The sequence below is a fragment of the Zalophus californianus genome, chromosome 7 (genome assembly GCF_009762305.2).
Source record: "Zalophus californianus isolate mZalCal1 chromosome 7, mZalCal1.pri.v2, whole genome shotgun sequence".
NCBI lineage: Eukaryota > Metazoa > Chordata > Mammalia > Carnivora > Otariidae > Zalophus > Zalophus californianus.
In genome coordinates this window covers 145,704,856-145,728,025 of record NC_045601.1, presented here as the reverse complement: position 1 = coordinate 145,728,025, position 23,170 = coordinate 145,704,856, and the positions used below count along the sequence as shown (strand labels likewise).

At 50.5% G+C, this 23,170-nt stretch overlaps 1 protein-coding gene and 1 non-coding gene across 3 annotated transcripts; both read left to right on the top strand.

Annotated features, from left to right (window-relative positions):
- The first annotated feature begins 1,308 nt into the window (after positions 1–1,308).
- GPX6 (glutathione peroxidase 6) lies at positions 1,309–13,088 on the top strand. Of its 2 annotated transcripts, none has more exons than XM_035728536.1 (5): positions 1,309–1,742; positions 5,216–5,369; positions 10,009–10,126; positions 10,601–10,700; positions 12,072–13,088. In XM_035728536.1, the coding sequence occupies exons 2-5, from the start codon at positions 5,216–5,218 to the stop codon at positions 12,276–12,278; spliced, it is 579 nt and encodes a 192-aa protein (XP_035584429.1). In that variant the 5' UTR covers positions 1,309–1,742; the 3' UTR covers positions 12,279–13,088. The 2 variants fall into 2 exon arrangements, with proteins under 2 accessions (XP_035584429.1, XP_027458026.1); XM_027602225.2 differs by lacking the exon at positions 1,309–1,742 and adding an exon at positions 1,948–2,100.
- Positions 13,089–22,036: 8,948 nt separating this feature from the next.
- TRNAT-CGU lies at positions 22,037–22,110 on the top strand. Its single transcript has one exon. It is a non-coding gene; the product is annotated as a tRNA-Thr (tRNA).
- The last annotated feature ends 1,060 nt before the right edge of the window (positions 22,111–23,170 follow it).

The following is a 23,170-nucleotide window of genomic DNA, read 5'->3' as shown; positions in this document are numbered from 1 at the left end:
CGTCTGCCTTCAGCTCAGGTCGTGATCCCGGGGTCCTGGGACCCAGGCCCCAGCAGGCTCCCTGCTCAGCGGGGAGTGGGCTTCTTCCCCTTTCTCTGCGCCCCCCTCATGCTTTCTCTCTCTCTTTTTCTCTAATAAATAAATAAAATCTTTAAAACAAATCATACAGCAGAGGCAGAGTGCGGGGAAGGAAGGAGACAAGCGAAGCGGCAAAAGCAAGATTCCTGGACGCAGGTCAGGGAAGTGGGCTCTGGAGGCCAGAAGGGGAATTGTAGCTCCAAGATACACTCCAGGGGACCAGAGACATGTTCGTCCTGCCCGGTGTGCGCTCCACGCCTTCACTTCTCGCTGCTGGAGGCCAAGACCCACGGTGCCCAGAAGTTTGTCCGGAATGTTCGAGCAGGAACCTGGGCAGTTGGAGTTTCAGCCATTGGACCTGCAGCTGAGCTGTCATGGAGCGTCTCCCCGTGACTGCAAGATGAGCCGAGCCCAGGTACAGGTCTCAGTGAGGACTTCGGCACAACCGAAGCAGAGCGAGGGATCGGCAGCAGCAACCCAGAGTTGGCTTTTATTTCACCATTACGTCCCAGAGCTCTCCTCTGGCTTCAGTTTTCTCAAGCATCAAGCTGAGTGTGAGAATGGTTGCTTACCTGTGCCCTGCGCTGGTCTGAGTCCTTTAGAGTGATGATCCCTGTTCAAAGAGGCCCTAGCAGGCCGACTCCAGTAATTAGCTTGATTTTACAGCTGGGAAAACCAAGGCCCAGAGACACGAACTCTGGCTGAGGCAAGGAGCTAGTCAGTGGCACACACAGGTCTTGACGTCAGTGGTCTCTCTGTCACCTCACAGTTTCAGCTCCAGCCATTTTTGTGAACTGAGACCCACGAGAGGCCAAAGAGCCTGGCAGCATGCCTAGGTCTGTGCCCGAGGAGGGAGCCTTCTGCAAATGCCCTGGGAACGCGCAAGGCAGGATCGGGCGCCAGCGACCAGGCCAGTTTACAGGCCTTTGAGAAGAGCTCAGAAATCTGCGCCAACAGCAGGCTTGGCTTCCAACGGGTTCCCAAGCATTCAGCCCGAGCCCGCCTTCAGTTCCAGGAGCAGAGCGCGCCCAGTGCGTGAACCTGGCAGGGCCGGACTGGGAGGGCCTTCGCGCTCGGCAGGAAGGAGTTAAGTGCCCAAGGGACTTCAGCACAGCCCAGCCGGCCGGGAAACCCGCGGGGGCTGCTGACAGCGGGCTGGGGGCGCTTTCCGCTCGCTCCCATGAGGGCCTCACCGCAGGGCTTGGGGGGGGCGGGTCAGAGACGACTGCAGCGAAGGAGACTGCAGCCCGGGGCCGTCCCGGACTCAGTTCAGGGCTTTGTGCCGGTGTCTTACCTCGGCGGCTGTGCCCCGCCGCAGGACCTGCGCCAGCAAGCTCCCGGCCAGGGAACCGGTGGCCGGGCAGAGCGCGTGACACACCCTGGCCCCGCGGCCGGACTTCATCGTTAGGGAACTGTGCTGTGACTCTGACGGAAGATTGAGAGACGGGACGGAGGGTGAACGTCATCCGGGACCACGATTCTCAAACTTTACTGTGCATATACATCATGTGACGGTCTTGTATTTAAAAAGCAGATTCTGATTCCGTGGATGCGGAGCGAGCCCCTAGGAGGCGCGGGTCCCTTGGGGAGGGTGGACACAGCACTTCTGGTTCCAAGGAGAGAGGCCTCCACCGCCACCCGCCGGGACACGTGCGCCACGACAGGTGCAGGTCTCCTCCCGAACGCACGCGGGTTGGGGGAGGGGAGGCGGAGCGGCGGGGCTGGTGGAGCGGCGCGAGGGCTGGGGAGAAGGCGAGGGCGGGGGGGGGAGGGGGACCGTGGGGAGGGGGCAGGTGCATGCGCGTGCGTGCGTGCGTGAGTGTGCGCGCGTGCACGCTGCTCTGCGATTGGAGGGCGCGTCTTCGCGCCGATCCCACCAGGGGCTCAAAAGGGGCCGAGGCGCTCGGGGCGCCGCAGACCCGCCTGGCCCTGTGCGCGCGAGCCATGCTCCGGCAGCTCTGGGCTTCGTGGCTTTTCCCACTGTTCCTGGCCGGCCTCGCCCAGCCGACCCAGAAGATGAAGGTGAGTGTCCCGTTGGGGACCCAGCGGACTGCAGCACCTGAAGCCTGGCCTGCTCTCGGGGGACGCGAGGAGTCCTCCCGCGTCCTCTCCAAGGCCGGGACCGCCTCCCGAGCTCTGCAGACCCCGGCCGCTGCGTCTCCGAGGCGGGGGCTCCGCGAAGCCGACTCCCTTACGCGGACCTTCTCCGTCCCCGGGAGGTCGTGGAAGCTCAGGTGGACGGGGGGCTGAGGCTGCTGTCGTGCCCGCCCCTCCGCCGCTGCCGCTGCCCCTGCTCTGAGCTCGGGGCAGCCTTGTGGGTCCGGGAAACGGGACGCGTAGGGGCAAGGGGAGTGGGAGGGAGGGAGGCTGCCCGGCTTCCTCAGAGAGCTGAGACCCGGGGCAGGGGAAGAGCAGCCAGCTGATGCTGGAATGTACTCTGGGGAGTGTCAGGGTCAGCGAAGAGGGGCTTCCGCCCTCCCCCGGGGATAACAAAACCCAGAAGGCCAGGGTAGCTGTTGGCCAATTTTAATTTTAGGGGAGGGGGGGTGGTGAGCGGGGTGGGGGTGGGGGAGTGGGGGAGAACAAAGCTTGGACCAGGGTAAGAGGATTTGCTCTTAGGTTCGGTGGTGCCCTTGATCGCCTGATGCCCTTGGGGAAAAAGTCTCCACCCTGGAGGTCAGTAGCCGCCCTGTAAGAAAAGTTAGTATATATATGCCTTAGGACGCAGGGTGGCGATTCCAGTGGGTGACTTGAGGTACCAACAGGTTTTAACTTTAAAACCAGACAAATTCATTCAAAAACTCAGCCTCATTTGTGGATTTAAACCAGTGACATGTCTTTTATTAGCTCCTTTCCCCCCTCCCCCATAGAAGGTGGAGAATATCCGTGGTTGAGTGCAGTGATCCCCAGACAAGAATCATTTGGGGGGCTTGTTAAAGCACAGGGTGCTGGGTCCCACCTGCTGTGGGGCGGTGAGCGAAGAGTCAAGAAAGCATTCTTGACACGTTTTCAGTGCAAAAACATGCTTTATTATAGCACAGGGACAGGACCCGTGGGCAGGATGAGCTGCACTGGGGCTGTGAGGAGTGACTGATCACATACTTTTTAGTTAGTGGTGGTTAGGGATAGCGTAAATGTCCAAGGAATTTGGAAATAAGGCTTCCAGGACCTTGAGGGGCTAGCTGCTGTTAGGATAAAGTTATGTACTGCTGCCTAGTAAAACATTAGTCATGAGACCCTTAAGATGTGTATCAGTGGGCCATGTGCTTGGAGGATTGCTGGTTTCACTGTTACAAAAGTGAAGTTACACTAACCAGAGCAAAGCTCTGCTGGTAAAATGTTAAAGGAGCTGGAGGAGTGTTACAGCCTGTCTGCCTCAGGAACTCCGCCTGGAGGCTGGGAGCTGAGCTGAAGCAAAGTACCGCCTTCGTTCCTTTTCTCCAATCCCCACCCACAAAGTTTCTGATTCAGCGGATCTCAGGAGAACCAGGAACTTGCATTTCTTTCTTTTTTTTTTTTTTTTTAATTCAAGTTAGTTAACATATAGTGAAGTATTGGTTTTAGGAGTAAACTTTAGTGATTCATCACTTACATTGAACACCCAGAGCTCATCACAGCAGGTGCCCTCCTTAATGTCCATCCCCCATCTAGCCCATCCCCACCCACCTCCCCTCCAGCAACCCTCAGTGTGTTCTCTTAACTATAGAGTCTTACGGTTTGCCTTCTTCTCTGTTTTTATCTTATTTTATCTTTTCCTTCCCTTCCCCTATGTTCCACTGTTTTGTTTCTGAAATTCCACATATGAGTGAAACCATATGATAATTGTCTTTCTCTGACTTATTTTGCTCAGCATAATACCCTCTAGTTCTATCCACGTCGTTGCAAATGGCAAGATTTCATTCTTTCTGATGGCTGAGTACTATTCCATTGTATATATATACCACATCTTCTTTATCCATTCATCTGTCAGTGGACATCTGGGCTCTCCTCATAGTTTGACTATTGTTGATAATGCTGCTATAAACATGGGGATGCATGTACTCCTTTGAATCTGTATTTTTGTATATTTGGGATAAATACCCAGTAGTGCAATTGCTGGGTCATAGGGTAGCTCTATTTTCAACTTTTTCAGGAACCTCCATACTGTTTTCCAGAGCAGCTGCACCAGCTTGCACTCCCACCACCAGTGTGGGAGGGTTCCCCTTTCTCCAAGTCCTCGCCAACATCTGTCATTTCCTGACTTGTTAATTTTAGCCATTCTGCCTGGTGTGAGGTGGTATCTCATTGAGGTTTTCATTTGTATTTCCCTGATGGTGTGGAGCATCTTTTAATGTGTCTGTTGGCCATCTGGATGTCTTCTTTGGAGAAGTGTCTCAGGAACTTGCATTTCTAATATGCCTTGGTGATACTTGTTCAGGTCTTCAAACTGCTCTGAGTGCTCTGTTTTTGGTTCCCTGGGACGTGTAAGATGATGCACATAAAATGCTCCAAGACCAGCATTTGTAAGACCATCTCCCCTCTATGAAATAAAAACAAGGCAACCTATGGGGGGCGTCCAGGTCTATGTCAGCCACTACTGCCTGCTTGGGGGGCAATTACAGCCGTAGAAAGCCCTCTTGTGAATAAAAGGCTGCATTTTTGAGTATCAGATCCCTTCAAACTGGAGCAGAACTGACCTCGGAGTCGGAAAGATCCAGCCCTTCCTGTCTACAGTTTTCTTGGGATTCTACATCCCAGTTTGCGGGGCGATATCCATTGAGAGACCAAAGCTGGGAACATCACAAAGTGCTTGTCCGGCCCCCCCCCACAGGCTTTTTTTTTTTTTAAAGATTTTATTTTTTAAGTAATCTCTACACCCAACATAGGGCTCGAACTCACAACCCCAAGATCAAGAGTCGCACGCCCTACTGACTAAGCCAGCTAGGCGTCCCCCACACAGAAAGGATTTTAACTTATAAGACACACATTGTAGTTGTGGCCTCACCATAACTAAAAATATTACTGGAAAAAGTCTCTTTGGTTCTTCGAATTTTGAGGTATTACATGAAAGATCTCTGAGTGCTTTGCAAAAGTCCACGCGTGTTGGGGGTTATTGTTTATCTTATTATCACATCATTGTGGTTTTGTTACATTCCAGATGGATTGCTACAAGGGGGTGACGGGCACCATCTATGAGTATGGAGCCCTCAGCCTCAATGAAGAGGAGCACATTCCGTTCAAGCGGTACGCGGGCAAGCACGTCCTCTTTGTCAACGTGGCTACCTACTGTGGCCTGACAGCTCAGTACCCCGGTAAGAGCTCAGGTTTCAATTCCTCTGGAACTAGCTTTGTCAGATGTGGCCATATTCTAATTCCAGAAGTTTTCCTAATTTATTATTGGGAGGAGCGGAGTGAGGGGGGGATAGGTGATCATGGGCGTCTGTCCCCCTAAATCCTGTCACTGCTGTACTCCTTCCGAGGACAAGAGAGTTATCTACAGATTTGAGAAATAAGATTCTCCCAAAGATTTAATCAAAGACCACCAGGAACCTACCTATCACTGAACAAGTGGGGTTTGTTGCTCGATGCCCTGAGGGAGAACGTATACTCTAGGGAACCATGGGGCTTCTCATTAAGAAAGTGCTAGAAAGAACTTATCTGAGAATCTGGGCTTGTGTTAGGTGCTTTGGGGAAGGATTCGAGGAACTGAAGCTTTGCACTGAATTGGATGCTGTCAGGAAATGGGGAGAATTCTGTGACTGTGATTCAGATATGTCTTAATAAATCATATCTACAAGGTCGTAGGAATACAGCTCTAAAACTGTAGCTGGTAAAGAAGCAGAAGTCACTTACATTGGCAGGGAGATGCTTGGCCATTTTTGCAATTTGGACAAGGTTCATGTTTTGTCTGTGTTAAATATGATTATGGAGTGGTCTTGTTTTTGTCTTGACTTATCATGATCACTGTGACCATGATGTTGTGTGATATTGATGTCCTGTGAAATTCGTTGTTTTTTTTTTTTTTAAGATTTTATTTATTTGTCAGAGAGAGAAAGCATGAGCACAAGCAGGGGGAGAGGCAGAGGGAGAGGGAGAAGCAGGCTTCCCTGCTAAGCAAGGAGCCCGATGTGGGCCTAGATCCCAGGACCCTGGGACCATGGTGGGATCATGGCTCAGGATCATGACCTGAGCTGACGGCAAGGCGCTTAACTGACTGAGCCACCCAGGCGCCCCTGTGAAATTGTTTAACAGGAGGACACAAAGCCCTAGCTATGACCCCAGGCCAGAGTCTAGCTTGCAAGGGGCTGCCTTTATCCTTCTCATTGGTGACTTCTGGGAACAATAGCAGAGAGGACAGATCTTGGATCTTTTGGAAAATGCTCTTGGATTCCGCAGCCCCCCCCCCCCCACCGTGACAGAGAAGAGGGAAATGTAGCTTTCTCATGGGTAATCTTTAGCGTGATGGCTATTTGGAAAGATGCTCTATCTCCAAGTGTGGCCCGACCTTCTTCTAGATGACTGAAGTGGATTTTCTTTGTGTACTCATGGGGAAGAATTTGGTTTCCATGTTGATCCAGAAAAGGTTATTTAAAGTTTCAGATGGATTGTAATAGAGATAAATGCAGTTTCTGACATGCCACAGACTTAATTTTTCTGCTTTTTTAAAATGCTTTTTTCAAGATTAATGCAAAAGGTTAATTGTACCAAATGCCACAAAGAAATGAGTCAAAATAATATGTGAGCAGTTTTTTTTTAAAGATTTTATTTATATATTTGAGAGAGAGAGAATGAGAGAGCACGAGAGGGAAGAGGGTCAGAGGGAGAAGCAGACTCCCCACTGAGCAGGGAGCCTGATGCGGGACTCGATCCTGGGACTCCAGGATCATGACCTGAGCCGAAGGCAGTCACTTAACCAACTGAGCCACCCAGGCGCCCCATATGAGCAGTTTTTAAGAAAAATTTTCCACATGTTGACATTGGTGTCTAGTCAACTGATCAAAAATATAAAGTCCCATCAATTTGTCTTTTTTCCCCATCAATTTGTCTTAATGGGATTTCAGTGATAAGAAATCCAAGAATTTTCTTTTTTTTAACACCACTTAAATTTAAATATATTGCAATCTTACCTCTAAGATACATGGCTCACTAAATTTTGATATTTTAAAATTAACTTTCAGGGGCTCCTGGGTGGCTTAGTCGGTTAAGCGACTTGATTTCAGCTCAGGTTTTTATCTCAGGGTCGTGAGATTGAGCCAGTGCAAAGCCTGATTAAGATTCTCTCTCTCCCTCTGCCCCTCCCCACCCCACTCACACTGTCTCTCTAAAAAGAAAAAAAAGGAACAGTCAGCAGATGCTATGGTCTGAATGTTTGTGTCCCCCCAAAATTCCTGTGCTGAAATCCCAATGCCCAATATGATGGTAACAGGAGGTGGGGCCTTCAGGAGATGTTGAGGTCGTGAGGGTGGAACCTCCCTGAGTGGGATTAGGGCTTTTATAAAAAGAGACCACATAGAACCCCTCAGCCCTTGCACCATGGGAGAGGCCTGAAGTCTGCAACCTAGTAGAGGGCCTTTGCTACAACCCCACCATATTAACACCGTGATCTTGGACTTCCAGAACTGTGAGGAATGGGTTCTTATTGTTCACAAGCCCCTTGGTCTATTGTATTTGTTATAGCAACCTAAAAGGACTAATACAGAGGGGGGGGTGCTTGATTTAGGGAAAAGTTATATTGAAATAGCCCCTCCTGGGGCCCCTGGGTGGCTCAGCTGTTAAGCGTCTGCCTTCAGCTCAGGTCATGATCCCAGGATCCTGGGATCGAGCCCCGCATCGGGCTCCATGCTTGTGTTCCCTCTCTTGCTGTGTCTCTCTCTGTCAAATAAATAAAATCTTTAAAAAAAAAAAATAGCCCCTCCTTCAAAGAACAACAAAAAACAAATGGCTCACATTCACCAAGAGAACCTAGACTTTTTAAATTTAATGGTGAAATTGTGCATAAAAAGATATTTTCAGAAATGCAGATTATAGGAAGATGTGACATTTAAAAGAATTTTGGGGTCACTTTATATTTATTATTTTTATGTATAATCAGCCCTAGGGAGAACCTGAAAAGCTACAGACTAAATCTTTATTTAATTTATATAAAATCTCAGGATCCAATTATAAGAGCCTAAACAACAGTTTAGTATCATTTAGCAAGTAGGGGTTTTCCTCCCTTCAAAAAGTTAAATTTGAGGGGCACCTGGGTGGCTCAGATGGTTAAGCATCTGCCTTCAGCTCAGGTCATGATCCCAGGGTCCTGGGATTGACTCCCACATCAGGCTCCCTGCTCGGTGGGGAGCCTGCTTCTCCCTCTGCCTCTCTCTGTCTCACTCTCATGAATAAATAAATAAAACATTTAGAAAAAAAAAAGTTAAATTTGAAGAAAAATATAGTAAGTTTAAAAAGTTGTGATATATAAACAGCAGTTCCGTGGAATGTGAATCTGCTTTTAAATCTGTTTCAATTTAGTTTTAATTTAAATTTGTGTTGAATAGGGAATATATTCACATTGAAAATTTAAAAGATGCAAAAGAGTTTAAGAGTGAAAACGTCCAGGGGGCGCCTGGGTGGCTCAGTTGGTTGAGTGCCTGACTCTTTGTTTCAGCTCAGGTCTTGATCTCAGGGTCGTGAATTCAAGCCCTGTGTTGGGCTCCATGTTTAAGAAAAAAAAAAAAAAGAGTGAGATCTCCCACCTTTCTTCTTTTTGGGTAACCAGGGTTATCAGTTTATGGTGTATATTTTCATAAATCTTTAATGTACAGGCAAGCAAATCTCTCTCTCATATATGCAAATACACACACAGCTGATTCTGCACCTTGCTTTTTCACATAATACAATATCTCAGATATTCTTCTCTATCGATACATGAGCTTCCTCATTTATTTGAAGCCACAGTTTTCCTCTCTGTTGCTGTGACGTAACTTACTAAATTAGAACATGAGAATTTTAAAAAGTGTCTCATTCAGATTTTACTCCAGACGCGGAAATTCAGAGTTGAAGGCCTTTGCGGGAGGACTAGAAGCAGGGTCTGCTGAGTGTTTCTGCCCTAGGAAGGACGTATTCTTGATGGCGGACGAGGAAGGCGAGTATGGATGGTAGCTGAGAAACCTATGGCGGCAGGAAGGCACCGTCATGTAAGCCGAGGGCTTTAGGGGAGACAGCAGCGGGTGGAGCTGAGTCTGGGGCCGACGGGCCCTGGGACTGAATTAGTCGGGACTGAGAGTGGCTGACGCTGGAAACTCTGGTACGGGTCTAGACAAACAAGTTGGAAGCCCTCCTGGCATCAGTAGAAAGCAGTCTGGAGTTTGTAGCCTGGAGGCCCAGTGAGTGTCCCGGGGAGATGGCATCGGTTAGGTCACTGCAGTTGACAAGAGAGTAGAGAATGGTCCGGAGCCGGGCTCAGATTTCTGCTTCCCTCCACAGTGCCCAGGTGAGGGGACCAAACAGTGCTCCTGGGGGGGGGGGTGGCTGGGGTGTCAGGTGTGTCATCGTGGGGCACAAAGGGGCAGGGGAAGCAGGTCCATTTTGTTTGCCTTCTTCTTAAAAATGTTTGATCAGTCGGTCGATCCCCACTAAGGAAGCTGACCTGGCATTTAACTTTTAATTCCCTTCAAAATCCAGCAGGCCTCCCGCCCCACCCACGGGCTAACCCATCTGTGCTCTCTAGGGGCGCCCCTCCTGGATGGTGCAGTGGGGCCACGTAGGGAACCGCCACACAAGAAAGATGGCAGCTATCTGGGTGTGTTTCTGGCAACCTGTGTTCTAGCTTTGTGCTCTGCCTCCCCAGTCTCTGTAATCTCCAACCTTCCCCTTACAGTCCTCACTGTGCGCGTGTGACAGATGGACACGTGCCGAGGTCCCCCGCTGCTCCAGGCCGGGCTGCCCACGCTGCTCATTGTCTCCCCGCAGAACTGAATGCACTGCAGGACGAGCTGAAGCCTTCTGGTGTCGTTGTGCTGGGCTTTCCCTGCAACCAGTTTGGAAAACAAGAACCAGGAAAGAACTCAGAGATCCTTTCTGGGCTCAAGTGAGTGCCGGCCCGGGACCCTCCACAGGCCCTGTCAGGACTTCCCTTCCTCCTTCTGCCTGGAGGCCTCTTCTTCTGGAAGTTTCTGGGGCGGGTGGTGGATCATTGGGTTCAGGAACATCCTTGTGAAGCTTCACGTGCAAGCTTTTGCGTGGCTGGCGATGCCCACGCGTTCACTCTGCCTCGAGTTCTTGATGGTGACACTAGGGGAATATGGACGGGAAAAGCAGTGCAGGGCACAGGAGGGGCTGTGGGAGATAGAAATGAACCGGGAATCCCGACCTTCAAATACTGCCTTCCAGCCTACTGGCTCCCTAAAGCATGAAGTCCTGACCCCCAGACATCTTTCTTTCCTCACCTTCCCTGTCTACCATCTCTCTTTATCTCTAACTTCCTTTTGTGGAGTTGTGGTGGCCGTTACCAAACTCCTTGTCCTAACTTGGACCCTCTTGGGAACACTCTGGTTCATTGCAGGTATGTGCGTCCGGGTGGTGGCTTTGTCCCCAATTTTCAGCTCTTTGAGAAAGGGGATGTGAATGGAGAAAAAGAACAGAAGGTCTTTACTTTCCTGAAGGTGAGTAACCACCCACCTGCCTTGAATTGGTCAAGTAGGTAGAGATTCCCCTGAAAGCATGGGGCTCATTTCTAGGATTGAGATTGGACTCCTTGGAAAGAAATGCTCAGATAAGTTCAGGAATCATGGGAAGATCCATTGTGAGCCGTGAGCTTCAAGTACAGGCCACCGAGCGTGGCAGCTGTGCTGGGGACCGATGCCCCCAAATGAACGGCAATGATCGGTTCATTGACCATCAGTCATAGAATCTCTCGTAGGTGCGAGAAGCTGTGCCACACAGGGAGCCCAGACCTACTAAGGGGCCCAGCCCCTCCCTGGGGGACCCCTATGCAATCGGGGAGACAGACGTGGAGTACAGAATGGAGATGTGGTAATGGACCGGGGAGCCACTGAGTGTTAGAACCACGGAAGACCACAGAACCACCCAAAGTCCTCTTAGGCTGGCCCGCCAAACAAGTCTGGTCCTTGTTGAAATTTTCATCCATCCATGGCAAACTGAAAAAAACCCCACAATGTGCAGAGTTTTTTGCAAAGCTCAATTTATTGAATATAAAAGACCATCATTTATTCTGATACTAAATTCATATTTGGTTAAATCATACAAATTACCATTTGTGTGGTACCAAAAATGGTGATACGATCAATTTTATTTTCTTCAACCTAATACTTAAAAATCTGTTCATTTTTAAATTTACAGTTATAGTCGACTTTTGATTTTTCTTTTTTTTTAAATTTTTTTTTATTTATTCATGAGAGACAGAGACAGAGAGAGAGAGACAGAGGGAGAAGCAGACTCCCTGCTGAGCAGGGAGCCCGATGCGGGACTCGATCCCAGGACTCTGGGATCATGACCTGAGCCGAAGGCAGACGCTTAACCATCTGAGCCACCCAGGTGCCCCGTGACTTTTGATTTTTCTTATTGTCAAAATAAATGTTGGTTATTTTACATTAATCTCCAAAAAATAGTTATTGAACTTTTACCAGACTATGAAGCCCAACTCTGGGAACGACTACTCTAAACCAAACCATTTTTTTTTTTCCAGCTAAGAAACCTGAAGCTATAGAATGATATGACTTATCAAAGAAAACAAAAGATAGTATTTTACTGACACACCATGATATAATCCTGGGAGGGGCAGACAGGGAAGGGAGGAATATTTTCTGTTTACGGTCATACTCTCTAGCTCTTGGTTGATTGCTAGTTGCTATGTTGGTAATGTTGCATTGAAATATCTGTGGTTCATTGGGAGCATGTCAGGTAGTCAGTATGTTGAGACGCAGGATGGTGAGTAGACTCTTCTAGGGCTGGGTATAAAACTGGATCACAGAGAAGCAGAAAAAAAACTACTATTTTTCCTATCTCTGCTCCAGAACTCCTGCCCTCCAACCTCTGATCTTTTGGGCTCAGCAAGCCAACTCTTCTGGGAGCCCATGAAGGTCCATGACATCCGCTGGAACTTTGAGAAGTTCCTGGTGGGGCCTGATGGAGTCCCTGTCATGCGCTGGTTCCACAAGGCTCCCGTCAGCATGGTCAAGTCAGACATCCTGGAGTACCTGAAACAGTTCAAAACCAAGTAGAAAGGGCCAGAGACCGTCAGAAGTGGCTACCTGCCTCCCACCTAAAGAACATGCTTAACACTGGATCCATCTTTGCTCCACGTTCCTTCCCACCCAGTGTCCCTATAACCAAACCATCCTGTATCACCCAAGCGTGTGTGTGCACTGGTGTACATACGTTCATGAGTGTGTTTGAAAACAAGGGAAAGAATACCTTTGTCCCCAACTCTCTGCTCCCAAAATTTCAAGTTTTTTCCACTCCATCCCAAAGGAAAAACATATTTCAGGGTAGATGGTTCAGATGACCCAATGTCCCTAAAAAGGCAATGCCCAGAAGTTCTGACATCTGTCCTTTCTCCATCCTGAAGGTTTAAAGAAGCAGAAACTGGACGACTCTCAGGATGCCTTTCTCTCTTCCGAGATAAACCTGCGTTGTTAAGCTCTTCCTGTCCCGAATGCCGTCTTCACTCCCCCCAGTGCCCTGTAAGTTCTCTTTCTTACAGGATCTCTGAAGGCTGGCCTCACATGAAAGGAGGGGCATCTCCATGGTGGGTCCCAAAACCCCTCTGGGTCGGACCCTACCAGAGCCTGCCTTGGTGCCTGTCCCCTGTGCATTCAGGCCACGGCACCTGGGCAGGGATGTCCCTTCATTCTGAAGGATGGGCTTTCCCCTCACCCTCAGCTGCTCCACCTTCAAACTCCTTCTTATCTCTGTCTCAAATAAAGAGAATTCTGCAGCAGTGGGCTTCCCTCAGTGTTTTCCCACCCCCATATTATGTCTGGGACATCTTCCTCTCTCACTTGGTCCCTGCTTCCTCTGATCCGTCACCTAGCTCCTCAAACGCCCATCCAGACACCAGGCGGGGCTGGCTGCTGTGGACTGCTGTGAGGGGTGGACACGGGCCTCCTAGAGCCCGCTGCCCCCCGCCCGTTCCAGTCTCCCGGGGCCCCACCTGCGAGGTAGCCTTGCTTTCTCTAAACAACAAAGACACAGACGTTCTTCTGCCTATAAAATTCCTGCTCATTGTTAAAAATCTAAAAACACCTAAGAACAGGAGAAAAGTATACCAAAACCTCCTCCTAATCCGAGGAGTAGAGAGCGTGCCGGGAAGCCCTGTGTAAAGGCTGTTTTATCATCATAGTTCAGTCTTTTATGTGAGGACAGATTTCAGAATATCAGAAACTAAGAGAAGCTGGTACGAGGAAGTGAAATGAAATAGCTGTTTTCTCCCTTTCAAAAATTACTTTGAACATATTTCAAATATTTTTTGCCCTTTAAACTCTTTGTACTTTAAAATATTATTTTGCACTTGAAAAGTGGAATTTAAATATCCGTGGTAACGTGAGACCCTGCAATCCTGTTGTGTACAAAATGGAATGATCCCGGATTTAAACTTTATACAGCAACATGAAAACCAGGGTGACAAGGAAAGCGACTCCAGCTTCCAGAACGAACACAGGCACTCTGGAAGCCTTGGGACCACCAGTGATGATGCGGTCCTCAGGGAAGACACGGCGTCTACGCAGTAACAGCCACGAGGGAGACCTGGGGTCTCAGCTCCAGGAGTGGGCTGCTTCTACCATTCAGAGGTGGTAGACACATGTGGAAAATTTAATCTTCTTGCATTGAGAATCTAGTAAGGAAAGACAGTGGCAGTCTGTGGCCATACGCACAGGATGTGAGACTTCCGTGGGACTCAGGGCCCCAGCACGGTCGTGAGGCAGTGAGGGGACCCCGGAGCCTGCTTGCGGTGGTGTGGAGAAATGGGTCTCGTTGTTGAGCTGCGTCTGGGTCTCTGGTGTTCTTGAGAACCCCCGGGACATAAGCAGTCCTCAGAAGGGGTCCAAATCCGTTACTGTTTTCAGATCAGAAGCGTCAGGGTCTAGGCGGTGGGTGGAGGAGGGTCGGGGTGCACAGTGTGTGGGTTCAGCCCAACCCAGAGAACTGCATTTGCTGTACGGAGGTGAATCCTCCAGGGGAGCAGCGTCCCCTGCCCCTGAAGTAATGAAGGAGGGGGGCTTGGCTTCCACGGGAGGGCATTCTGCCGAGCATCCGCCAGAGGCTCCGTCCTGTAGCCGTTCTGGAGAGAGCCAGCTTCCTCCTGATGCCCCCAGGGGCTGACCCTGAACAGAAAACCAAGGTCCCTCTGGGGAGAGCCAAGACCAGAGAAGTGGGAAACCAACCCCTTTGCTCAGGGAGGTGAGTGTAGCCGCGGGGCAGGTGTGGGGGCTGCAGACCTGATCAGAATGCTGCCCACGATGATGATGGCAATGAGAATGTTGAAGTCTTCGTAAAGGGGGGATCCGCAGATCAAGGTTCCCACTTCTCCCCTCCTCACCAACCCCTGTAACAGCCCTTGGTCTCCAAGGAAAGCCACACACAGAACCTTCTGGAAGCGGGCAGACTGCCTAGGGCTGGTCTTGGGGAGCTCTGGTCCATCACTGTAGCGAGAACCTTCCTATTCCTGTCACTGGGATCACCATGACCTCACTGGCACTATTACTCCTGCCGAATTTCTTCCTTGAACCAGAGGGTCCCACAAACTATCATGCCAGTTAGATAAACTTGAGCTAACTGATTCCAAAACCAGTGTTTTCACCTAAACCCACCCCATAAACCACCTAACAGGGGGTCTAAAATGACGAATGCTCTGCTGGTCACAAAACCTTTGCGGAGGGTCCCCGGGGCAGGACGGGGGCTTCTAAAGCCCAGAGAGCCGGGCGGGACTCGGACCCTCGCTAAGAGCCTGCTCCCAGAGTTTGCGAAGCAGCTCACTCCTGGAGGCGAGACCCCAACAGTCTCCCTTGTGGCTGTTACTGTGTAGACGCCACGTCTTCCCCGAGGACCGCATGAACGTTGGTAGTTTCTGGGCTTCAGGAGTGCCCGTGTTCGTTCTGGACGCTGGAGTCCCCAAATCTGAGGACGAGAGGGCCAAAGTCCATCGCGGGGAACGTCAGATATTATCCCGTGGTCTCAGAAATCCTCCTCGACTTGGCTTCTGCTCCAGACGACAGAAGCGGAGACTCGGGTCCGGGCACACACATTTCCTGAGCGGTTCCAGAGGAGGGAATCAGCAAAGCAGGTGGGGGCAGAGGAACAAAAAGACAAGCGCGGATTTCTGCTAGAGATTAGCTTCAGGATAAATCACACTATATCCCTATTCCATCTTGAAGGGAAGAGGGATGGCCTTTTGTAACCCCGGTCAGTCACTTACTGGCTATGACATCACCCACGGGCCCCAGGGACACAACCTCCCAGACGAGATTGCTCCTTGTGCTGAAGGAGATTCTCCAGAGAACGGCAGCTGTGAGCCCCTAGCAGCCAACACTCAGCACGGGGCGGGGGGGCGGGGGGGAGCACCGTCCCACTAACACAAACTTGCGTCAGGCCCTGGCGACTCCCCATTACCCTCCGCAAACAATTTATTACTCAGATGAGTCCCTGTAAAGGTCCTCATTCACTCACGTTTTCCCTTTCTCATCCTCTGTCGATACGGAATTAATTCTCGCAGTGATGTCCCCTGACCCCCAGCAACAGCATCACCCGAAAACTTGTTAGAAATGCAGTTTTTCGATCCCTCCCAGACTCGCTGAATCAGCAGCTCTGCGGGCGAGAACAGCAATCTCTGATTTAAAAAGCCTTCCAGGTGGTGCCAGTACATGCTGACGTTTGCAGACCCCTGCCCTGGGGGATGGAGGGTGTGCAGAAAATATTGATACTGTGACACAGGATGAATGAAGGGAATGTCTGCTGTCTCTCCGTGGCTACTGGCATCTCTGCTCGGCCTCGGCCACACGGTGTCCCCCGCTCGGCCAGCAGGTGTTCCTAGGACCCCAGGGTTGACGTGGACAATTCGGCCACCCCCTTGGCTTTCAGTGTCCTCGGTCTCTGACTTTTGTGGTTTCCATGAGGGTCCAAATTCAAGGAGTATTTTCCGACAGACTTCCTCCTCGACCAGACTTTGGTCAGGCTCCTCTGATCGCCCTTCTCGACCAGGCCTGGACCTTGGCCAGCCTTTACCAAGAATCCTGCTAAGTCAGTGTATCTTCTGCCCTTGTTCTTGGTGGTGTTCTGTCCACCCCCCTCACTCTGCCTGTTGGCTGTAAGTCCCCACGTGTCCCTGCTGTCTTCGGGGCTGAGTTCAGTCTTGTTCCCCCACTGCCATTAAATAAAGTCTTCTTTACTGTTTTAACAAGTCAAAACAATTTCCCTTTAACATATCTTCCCAAAGACTCAGACGTACATTGTGATTTGGAGCCAAGGAGAAGTCTGACTTTCTCTTCTCCCTTACCACCCCTCCGGCCGACTCATCCATTGCTCTGACTACAGAGGTTTTTCTTGCCCTTTCAAGTGTCAGGTCAGAAACGTTACTTTCTTTGGATCTGGGAAGTTCCTGATATTCTTTTTTTTTTTTTTTCCCCTGATAGAGATTCTGCAACCCCCTTCATCCCCCCCAAATTTTCCCTATGAAACCATACAGACTACCTACCCTTTTATTCTTCTGCGAAAAAGGAAGAGCAACCTACTTTTAATTCTATCAGACACCCTTTGGCCTCTGAAATGCCGTGGCCTCAGCCCTGTGTGAAGCATTTCATGCCCTCAGGGTGACACCTGGGGCATCCAGACAGCTCAAACCAATTTTTAGATGATAAGTTCAGAGGAACTAAAGAAAAGATAATGGAGAATCTTTTTTCAGATCTTTTCTCTTTCTTTCCAATTTCCCTGTTTCTATTCTTGGCCTCCAGCAGGCAAATCAGTAGGAAATGAAATTGAGTGTCACCTGACAAATTATTTTTGGAGAACCTGATACTCTGATACTTTGAGTCTGATACTCTAACCCTGACAGCCTGAGCCCGGGAGCTCTGTCTTCACCTACAAACCTCAGAATCAGTCATATACAGGACAGTGGCGGCCTGCTCCAGAAACACAGAATGCTCAGCTTGTTGGGCTCATGGAATAGGTGTTTGCTGTGTTACTTGATAATATTCTGATATAGAAAATGGGAAAGCCAATTGGACGGATAAAGCCTATGTAGATGGTAAGCTAGGAGCTCTATGAGATAAAGGGAAAAATTCATAGGATGTGCAAAGTATAGATAATTCATAAGTAAGCTGCTGGTGAGACAGGCCGAATTCATAAATTGTGTTTAATATAGATACTAAGTACATTAGTAACTTGGAAGAGACATTAAAGACAGATGGAACGCAAGAATTATATGATGGAGCAAGAAGGAGTGTTACTTAGAAAGGCGTAGAAAGATGCATGGTAATCAAAACTCAATGACATTCAGCAGGGCAATTTTTCTATTCCCTTATTAGGGAAAATCTGAGTTTCAAACTGTGACTTCCCACCAAAGAGGGGAAATCATTTATGACTTTAATAGTCTAGGGACGTCTGGGTGGCTCAGTTGGTTAAGCATCTGCCCTCGGATCAAGTCATGATCCTGGGGCTCCGCTCTCAGCGAGGAGTCTGCTTCTCCCTCTGCCTCTGCCCACGCCCCATTCCCCCCCACCCCTGCTTGTGCTCTCTCTCAAATAAATGAATACAAATCTTAAAAAAATAAAAAATATAACTTTAATAGTCTATTTAAAATTCTAATATAAAATTAAATAAAATACATTTTAATCGATCAGCATGTTCTAAGGGTTCTAAGGGTATCTCCTGGCTTCAACATATATGACTAACTTGCAAAGCTATGTAGAAACCATGCTCTCTATCTGTCATCAAGTTCTCCTGAAATCAGCCACTTTATGCCAGGATGGTTTTGCAAACCCTATCTACAAACTCTAGCCAAAATGTGAACTAACCTTAAACTCTATTTCTACTTGTCTTCACACAGTCTAAGAGAGGGTGGTTGATGCGTGGAGTAGATACACGGTGTATAAGGCCCAGGAAAAAGCCTGTACCAGATGATCCCTAATTGGATTATTCATCAGGAACCAAAGCTTACACCCATCCTGCATTTTAAGAGGTACCCTCATTCCGGGGACAGAAGGTAGCATGAACGTGAGGATGAAAGTCTTACTGTGGAGTTTCGGGTGCCCTGGGGCTTGTGGCTCACTCTGCCCCTTACAGATCCACCAATCAGGCCACCCAATGTCTACAACTCCCTCTGTGCAAAAAAGAACAAACTTGGGACACTATATGCCACCAATTAGGATTGTTTTTCATAATTTTGGGGGCAAATTTAACCATCCCTTATGGTAAACTTGATCCAGAATTTTCTGTCCAGTCAAAAACTCAGATTCGTATCTATTTAGACTATAAGCTTCTCTAGAGACAAATATCAGATTAAAACTAGAATTTTATCTTTGGACTCGCTGGCTCATTGATGGGTTAACTGAATTTACAGCAAAAACTCTCAATCACATCATATTATGATTTCGTGGGAGTAGGTTCCATTAGAATGCTCTACTAGTGTTGTGATTGCCACCGTTAGTTACGGAAGGGTTCCTATTGGAGCCTGAACAGCAGTGACACTATATTCACTTGAATACGTGCATGAGGAGGGAGGGAACGGTGAAAAATCATCTAGAGTGATTCCCCAGTTTTTAGACTGTGGTGCTAAGGAGGAGAAAAGCAGTAACAGGAAGGACTGGGTGAGTTCAAGCCTCTGCGAGACAATTAGGTGGAAACGTCTTTTAGGCAGCTGTGTATAATCCTATGAAATTCTATGTGAGAAAGATATTGAGAAGTCATAAGCCTATTCTGGAGAGTTTGAAGATGTGAATTATGGAATCCTATGAATATTCTCTCAGGGAAAAGTAGGGCAATGAAAGATGGAACCTAGAAAATAGCAACATTAAAAGGGTGGTTCTCTACGTGCCTGGCTGGCTCAGTCAATGGAGCATGTGACCCTTGATCTAGGGGTTGGGAGTTCGAGCCCTACATTGGGTGTAGAGAATACTTAAAAAAAAAAAAAATCTTTAAAAAAAAATAATAAAAGGGTGGGGGCGCCTGGGTGGCTCAATTGGTTAAGCATGGGACTCTTGGTTTTGGCTCAGGTCATGCTTTCCTGCCCCACGTGGGGCTCCCCACTCAGCGCGCAGTCGGCTTGAGATTCCTTCTCCCTCTGCCCCTCCCCCTGCTCATTCATGTGCATTCCCTCTTTCTAAAAACTAACTAAATAAAATCGCTCTACAAAAATAAAATTCTAAACTTTGGGACTCCAAATCACGACCAAAGATATGAAAACAAAGGGGAAATATGGGAAGAGCTTGGATTCGAGTTTGGTTTTGGTTTTTTTTTTTTTAAGATTTTATTTATTTTTTTGAGAGAGAGACACTGAGAGACAGAGAGCACAAGAGGGAAGAGGGTCAGAGGGAGAAGCAGACTCCCCGCTGAGCAGGGAGCCCGATGTGGGACTCGATCCCGGGACTCCAGGATCATGACCTGAGCTGAAGGCAGTCGCTTAACCAACTGAGCCACCCAGGCGCCCGAGTTGGTTTTTTTTTAACTGGGTCTCAATTATCCTTAATTTAGTGTGATAAAGACATCTTTGCCTTTGCTTCCGCCAAACCAACAACTCCCGAGGAGGCAAAGGACCACGGAGGGAGGCCGGAAGGGCTGTTCCTAGACCGCTCTGTGGCTTTTGCACAGTGACTGGCGGGTGCGATTCGAATCTGCCTGAGACTGGAGACTAGAGCCCTCACGCAGCGCTTTGGGCCGCTTAGGCACTTGACTTCAAAAAACAAAAAACAAAAAAAAAAAAGAAAAGAAAAGAAAAAAAAAGAGGAAATTCTTTCAGAGCTATTCCAGTGTTGCAGAGACACAAAGGAGGTCAAACGCGGATGGAATTTGTATGCATCCCCTGCCGCCCTTCACACGGGCGTCGGGAACTGCATAGCCTTCAAGCAGGAACCATGAGAGTCAGAATCGTGTGCTGGGACCTCCTCTTGACCCCACCGAGTGGACACCAGGTGCGGGTCCCACCCGACGCTCCGTCCGGAGCCGAGTGCCCAGCACAGATGAAGACGCAGCTCGGTCCTGCAGCCCGACTGTCCCCTGCCGGCGGAACGCGCAGGTGTGGAGCAGCCGAGGGCCGGGGATACAGTCCGACCGCGCGCTCCCGGCGCGAGCTGGGCGAGTCCCGGGCTCCAGCGCTGCTCCCGCGCCCCCCGCCTCCCCCCTCGCCGCCCCGCGTGTCCAGGCGCCCCGCGCGCGCAGACCCCCGGGTCCAGGCCCCTCCCCCCCCGGCGGGACGCCGTGCCTCCCGCCAGCGCGCAGCGCGACCAGCTTCCAGCCCCTGCGCCCAGCTCGCCGCGGCAGCAGTGAGACCTCGGGGCGGGGGTGCGGGGTCACCGCAGGGGGTGGGGGTCACCGGGGGGGGTGCGACCTCGGGGAGGGGGTGCGGGTCACCGCAGGGGGTGGGGGTCACCGGGGGGGTGCGACCTCGGGGAGGGGGTGCGGGTCACCGGGGGGTGGGGGTCACCGGGGGAGTGCGACCTCGGGGCGGGGGGTGCGGGTCACCGCAGGGGGTGGGGGTCACCGGGGGGGTGCGACCTCGGGGAGGGGGTGCGGGTCACCGGGGGGGGTGCGACCTCGGGGAGGGGGGTGCGGGTCACCGGGGGGTGGGGGGTCACCGGGGGAGTGCGACCTCGGGGCGGGGGTGCGGGTCACCGCAGGGGGTGGGGGTCACCGGGGGGGGTGCGACCTCGGGGAGGGGGTGCGGGTCACCGGGGGGGGTGCGACCTCGGGGAGGGGGTGCGGGTCACCGGGGGGTGGGGGTCACCGGGGGAGTGCGACCTCGGGGCGGGGGTGCGGGTCACCGCAGGGGGGTGGGGGGTCACCGGGGGGGTGCGACCTCGGGGCGGGGGTGCGGGTCACCGCAGGGGGTGGGGGTCACCGGGGGGGGGTGCGACCTCGGGGAGGGGGGTGCGGGTCACCGGGGGGGGGTGCGACCTCGGGGAGGGGGTGCGGGTCACCGGGGGGTGGGGGTCACCGGGGGAGTGCGACCTCGGGGGCGGGGGTGCGGGTCACCGCAGGGGGGGTGGGGGTCACCGGGGGGGGGTGCGACCTCGGGGAGGGGGTGCGGGTCACCGGGGGGTGGGGGTCACCAGGGGGGTGCGACCTCGGGGAGGGGGTGCGGGTCACCGGGGGGTGCGCGGGCCGGGGTTGGAGCGGAGAAGGCCTTCCGTTTTTCGCGAGCTGATTTTCGGAACTGTCCGAGTCTGAAACAGCCCGAGAGGAACAGAAGTGGACGAGATGCGGGAAAGAATCAACGAATGGCTCTTTTGCATCGTTGGATGTTTCAAAGGTTCCCACATCCCACCCCACCCCCATCCCCCGCGCTTGTCCTGAGAGGCTCCGCCTGGAAACTTGTTCCCGCCGAGGACCGGACGGACGCCTGCCGCTGGGGGCTCCCCCGACGCCCTTCCTCCGCCCGCCCGGACACGCGCCGTTCGTCCGCACCAATCTGGAGCTTTCAGCGCCTCTTCCATTTACGATGTTGCGCAGACGAGCTACGTTATGCCGAGCCTTGACGTCCTTTTAAAAATATAGTTTTTCCATTCAGTGGTCTCTACCATATGCCGTATAGCCTCGACTTTCTCTAACGCTTTTTCTCGGGATAATAGAAAAATCTTTGGTCTGTCACTGCCAGCGCCTAAGACTCTGCCTTCGGTGTTTTCCAGCCTCCGGCGCATCCTGCGGAAGCGAAGCATCTCTCTGCAGCGGGCAAGTTTTCTGAAGACGGCCGAAAACCCCCGACGGTGTAAGTTCATTTTTCACCTAGTCCAAGGAAAATGAGGTCGATTCAGTTGCACCCCGGCTCTCAGGTGGCTCTATGGCTTAGCTGGTTAAAGCGCCTGTCTCGTAAACAGGAGATCCTGGGTTCGACTCCCAGTAGGGCCTGGCGTTTTCTCGGGAAGCTGAGCTAACTCTTCCTGAAAATCATTTTATGTAGGCGAGTTAGCTTGCCTCAGTCGTGCTGATCCCCAACAATTCTCACCGAACTTACAGCGGTGGCACCCAGTCACATATATTATAAGCTGTTCGGTTGCGGCTTGCTCGAATTCCTTACTCCCGAAAAGTAAGGAGATGACAGTTCAAATGCAAACCACTGCCAAAGAACACTGCGTGTGACCTGGACCTCCATCACGTTTCATACACGTTTTACATTACCCGGTGTTTGAGCACCTACAGCGTGTTACAGTTTAAAGCACCCAGACATGTAGATATGTGTAATCTCTCTAGATTCCAGCTCTCTTCAGCTCTATAATGATTTCATAAAATAGGAGAAATTAATGAACAATGATGCCACTATTCACTACAAAGAAAAAAGAGGATGTTTGCAGGGGCATGCTTGCCATTTTGAGAAGGAAGAATAATTATGATCCTTGTTAATCCTCCTAAGGAAACTTTAGAAATAATGATCAACTGGAAGCTAATATGTCCTGGGCACACTTCCAGTGCAAGGACAAAGTTGCTGTGGGAAAAGAGCAGGTTGGAGAATTCTTTTTTTTTTTTAATTGAATTGAATTTAATTTTTTTCATTATGTTGAGTTAGCCAACATATAGTACATCATTAGTTTTTGATGATCAACGACTCATTAGTTGTGTATAACACCCAGTGCTCATCACATCCCGTGCCCTCCTTAATGCCCATCACCCGGGTACCCCATCCCCCCACCCTCTCCCTTCAGTAACCCTCAGTTTGTTTCCCAGAGTCCAGAGTCTCTCTTGGTTTGTCTCCCTCTCTGATTTCTTCCCACTCAGTTTTCCCTCCCTCCCCTGTGGTCGTCTGTGCTATTGCTTATGTTCCACATATGAGTGAGACCATATGATAATTGACTTTCTCTGCTTGACTTATTTAACTCAGCATAATCCCCTCCAGTTCCATCCCTGTCAGTGCAAATGGTGGGTATTCATCCTTTCTGATGGCTGAGTAATATTCCATTGTGTATATGGACCA

Coding starts and splice junctions, on each gene's coding strand:
- GPX6 (XM_027602225.2), top strand. CDS start 2,023: ATGCTCCGGCAGCTCTGGGCTTCGTGGCTTTTCCCACTGTTCCTGGCC. Junction 5,370..10,008: donor CCTGACAGCTCAGTACCCCG/GTAAGAGCTCAG, acceptor GTCTCCCCGCAG/AACTGAATGCACTGCAGGAC. Junction 10,127..10,600: donor GAGATCCTTTCTGGGCTCAA/GTGAGTGCCGGC, acceptor GGTTCATTGCAG/GTATGTGCGTCCGGGTGGTG.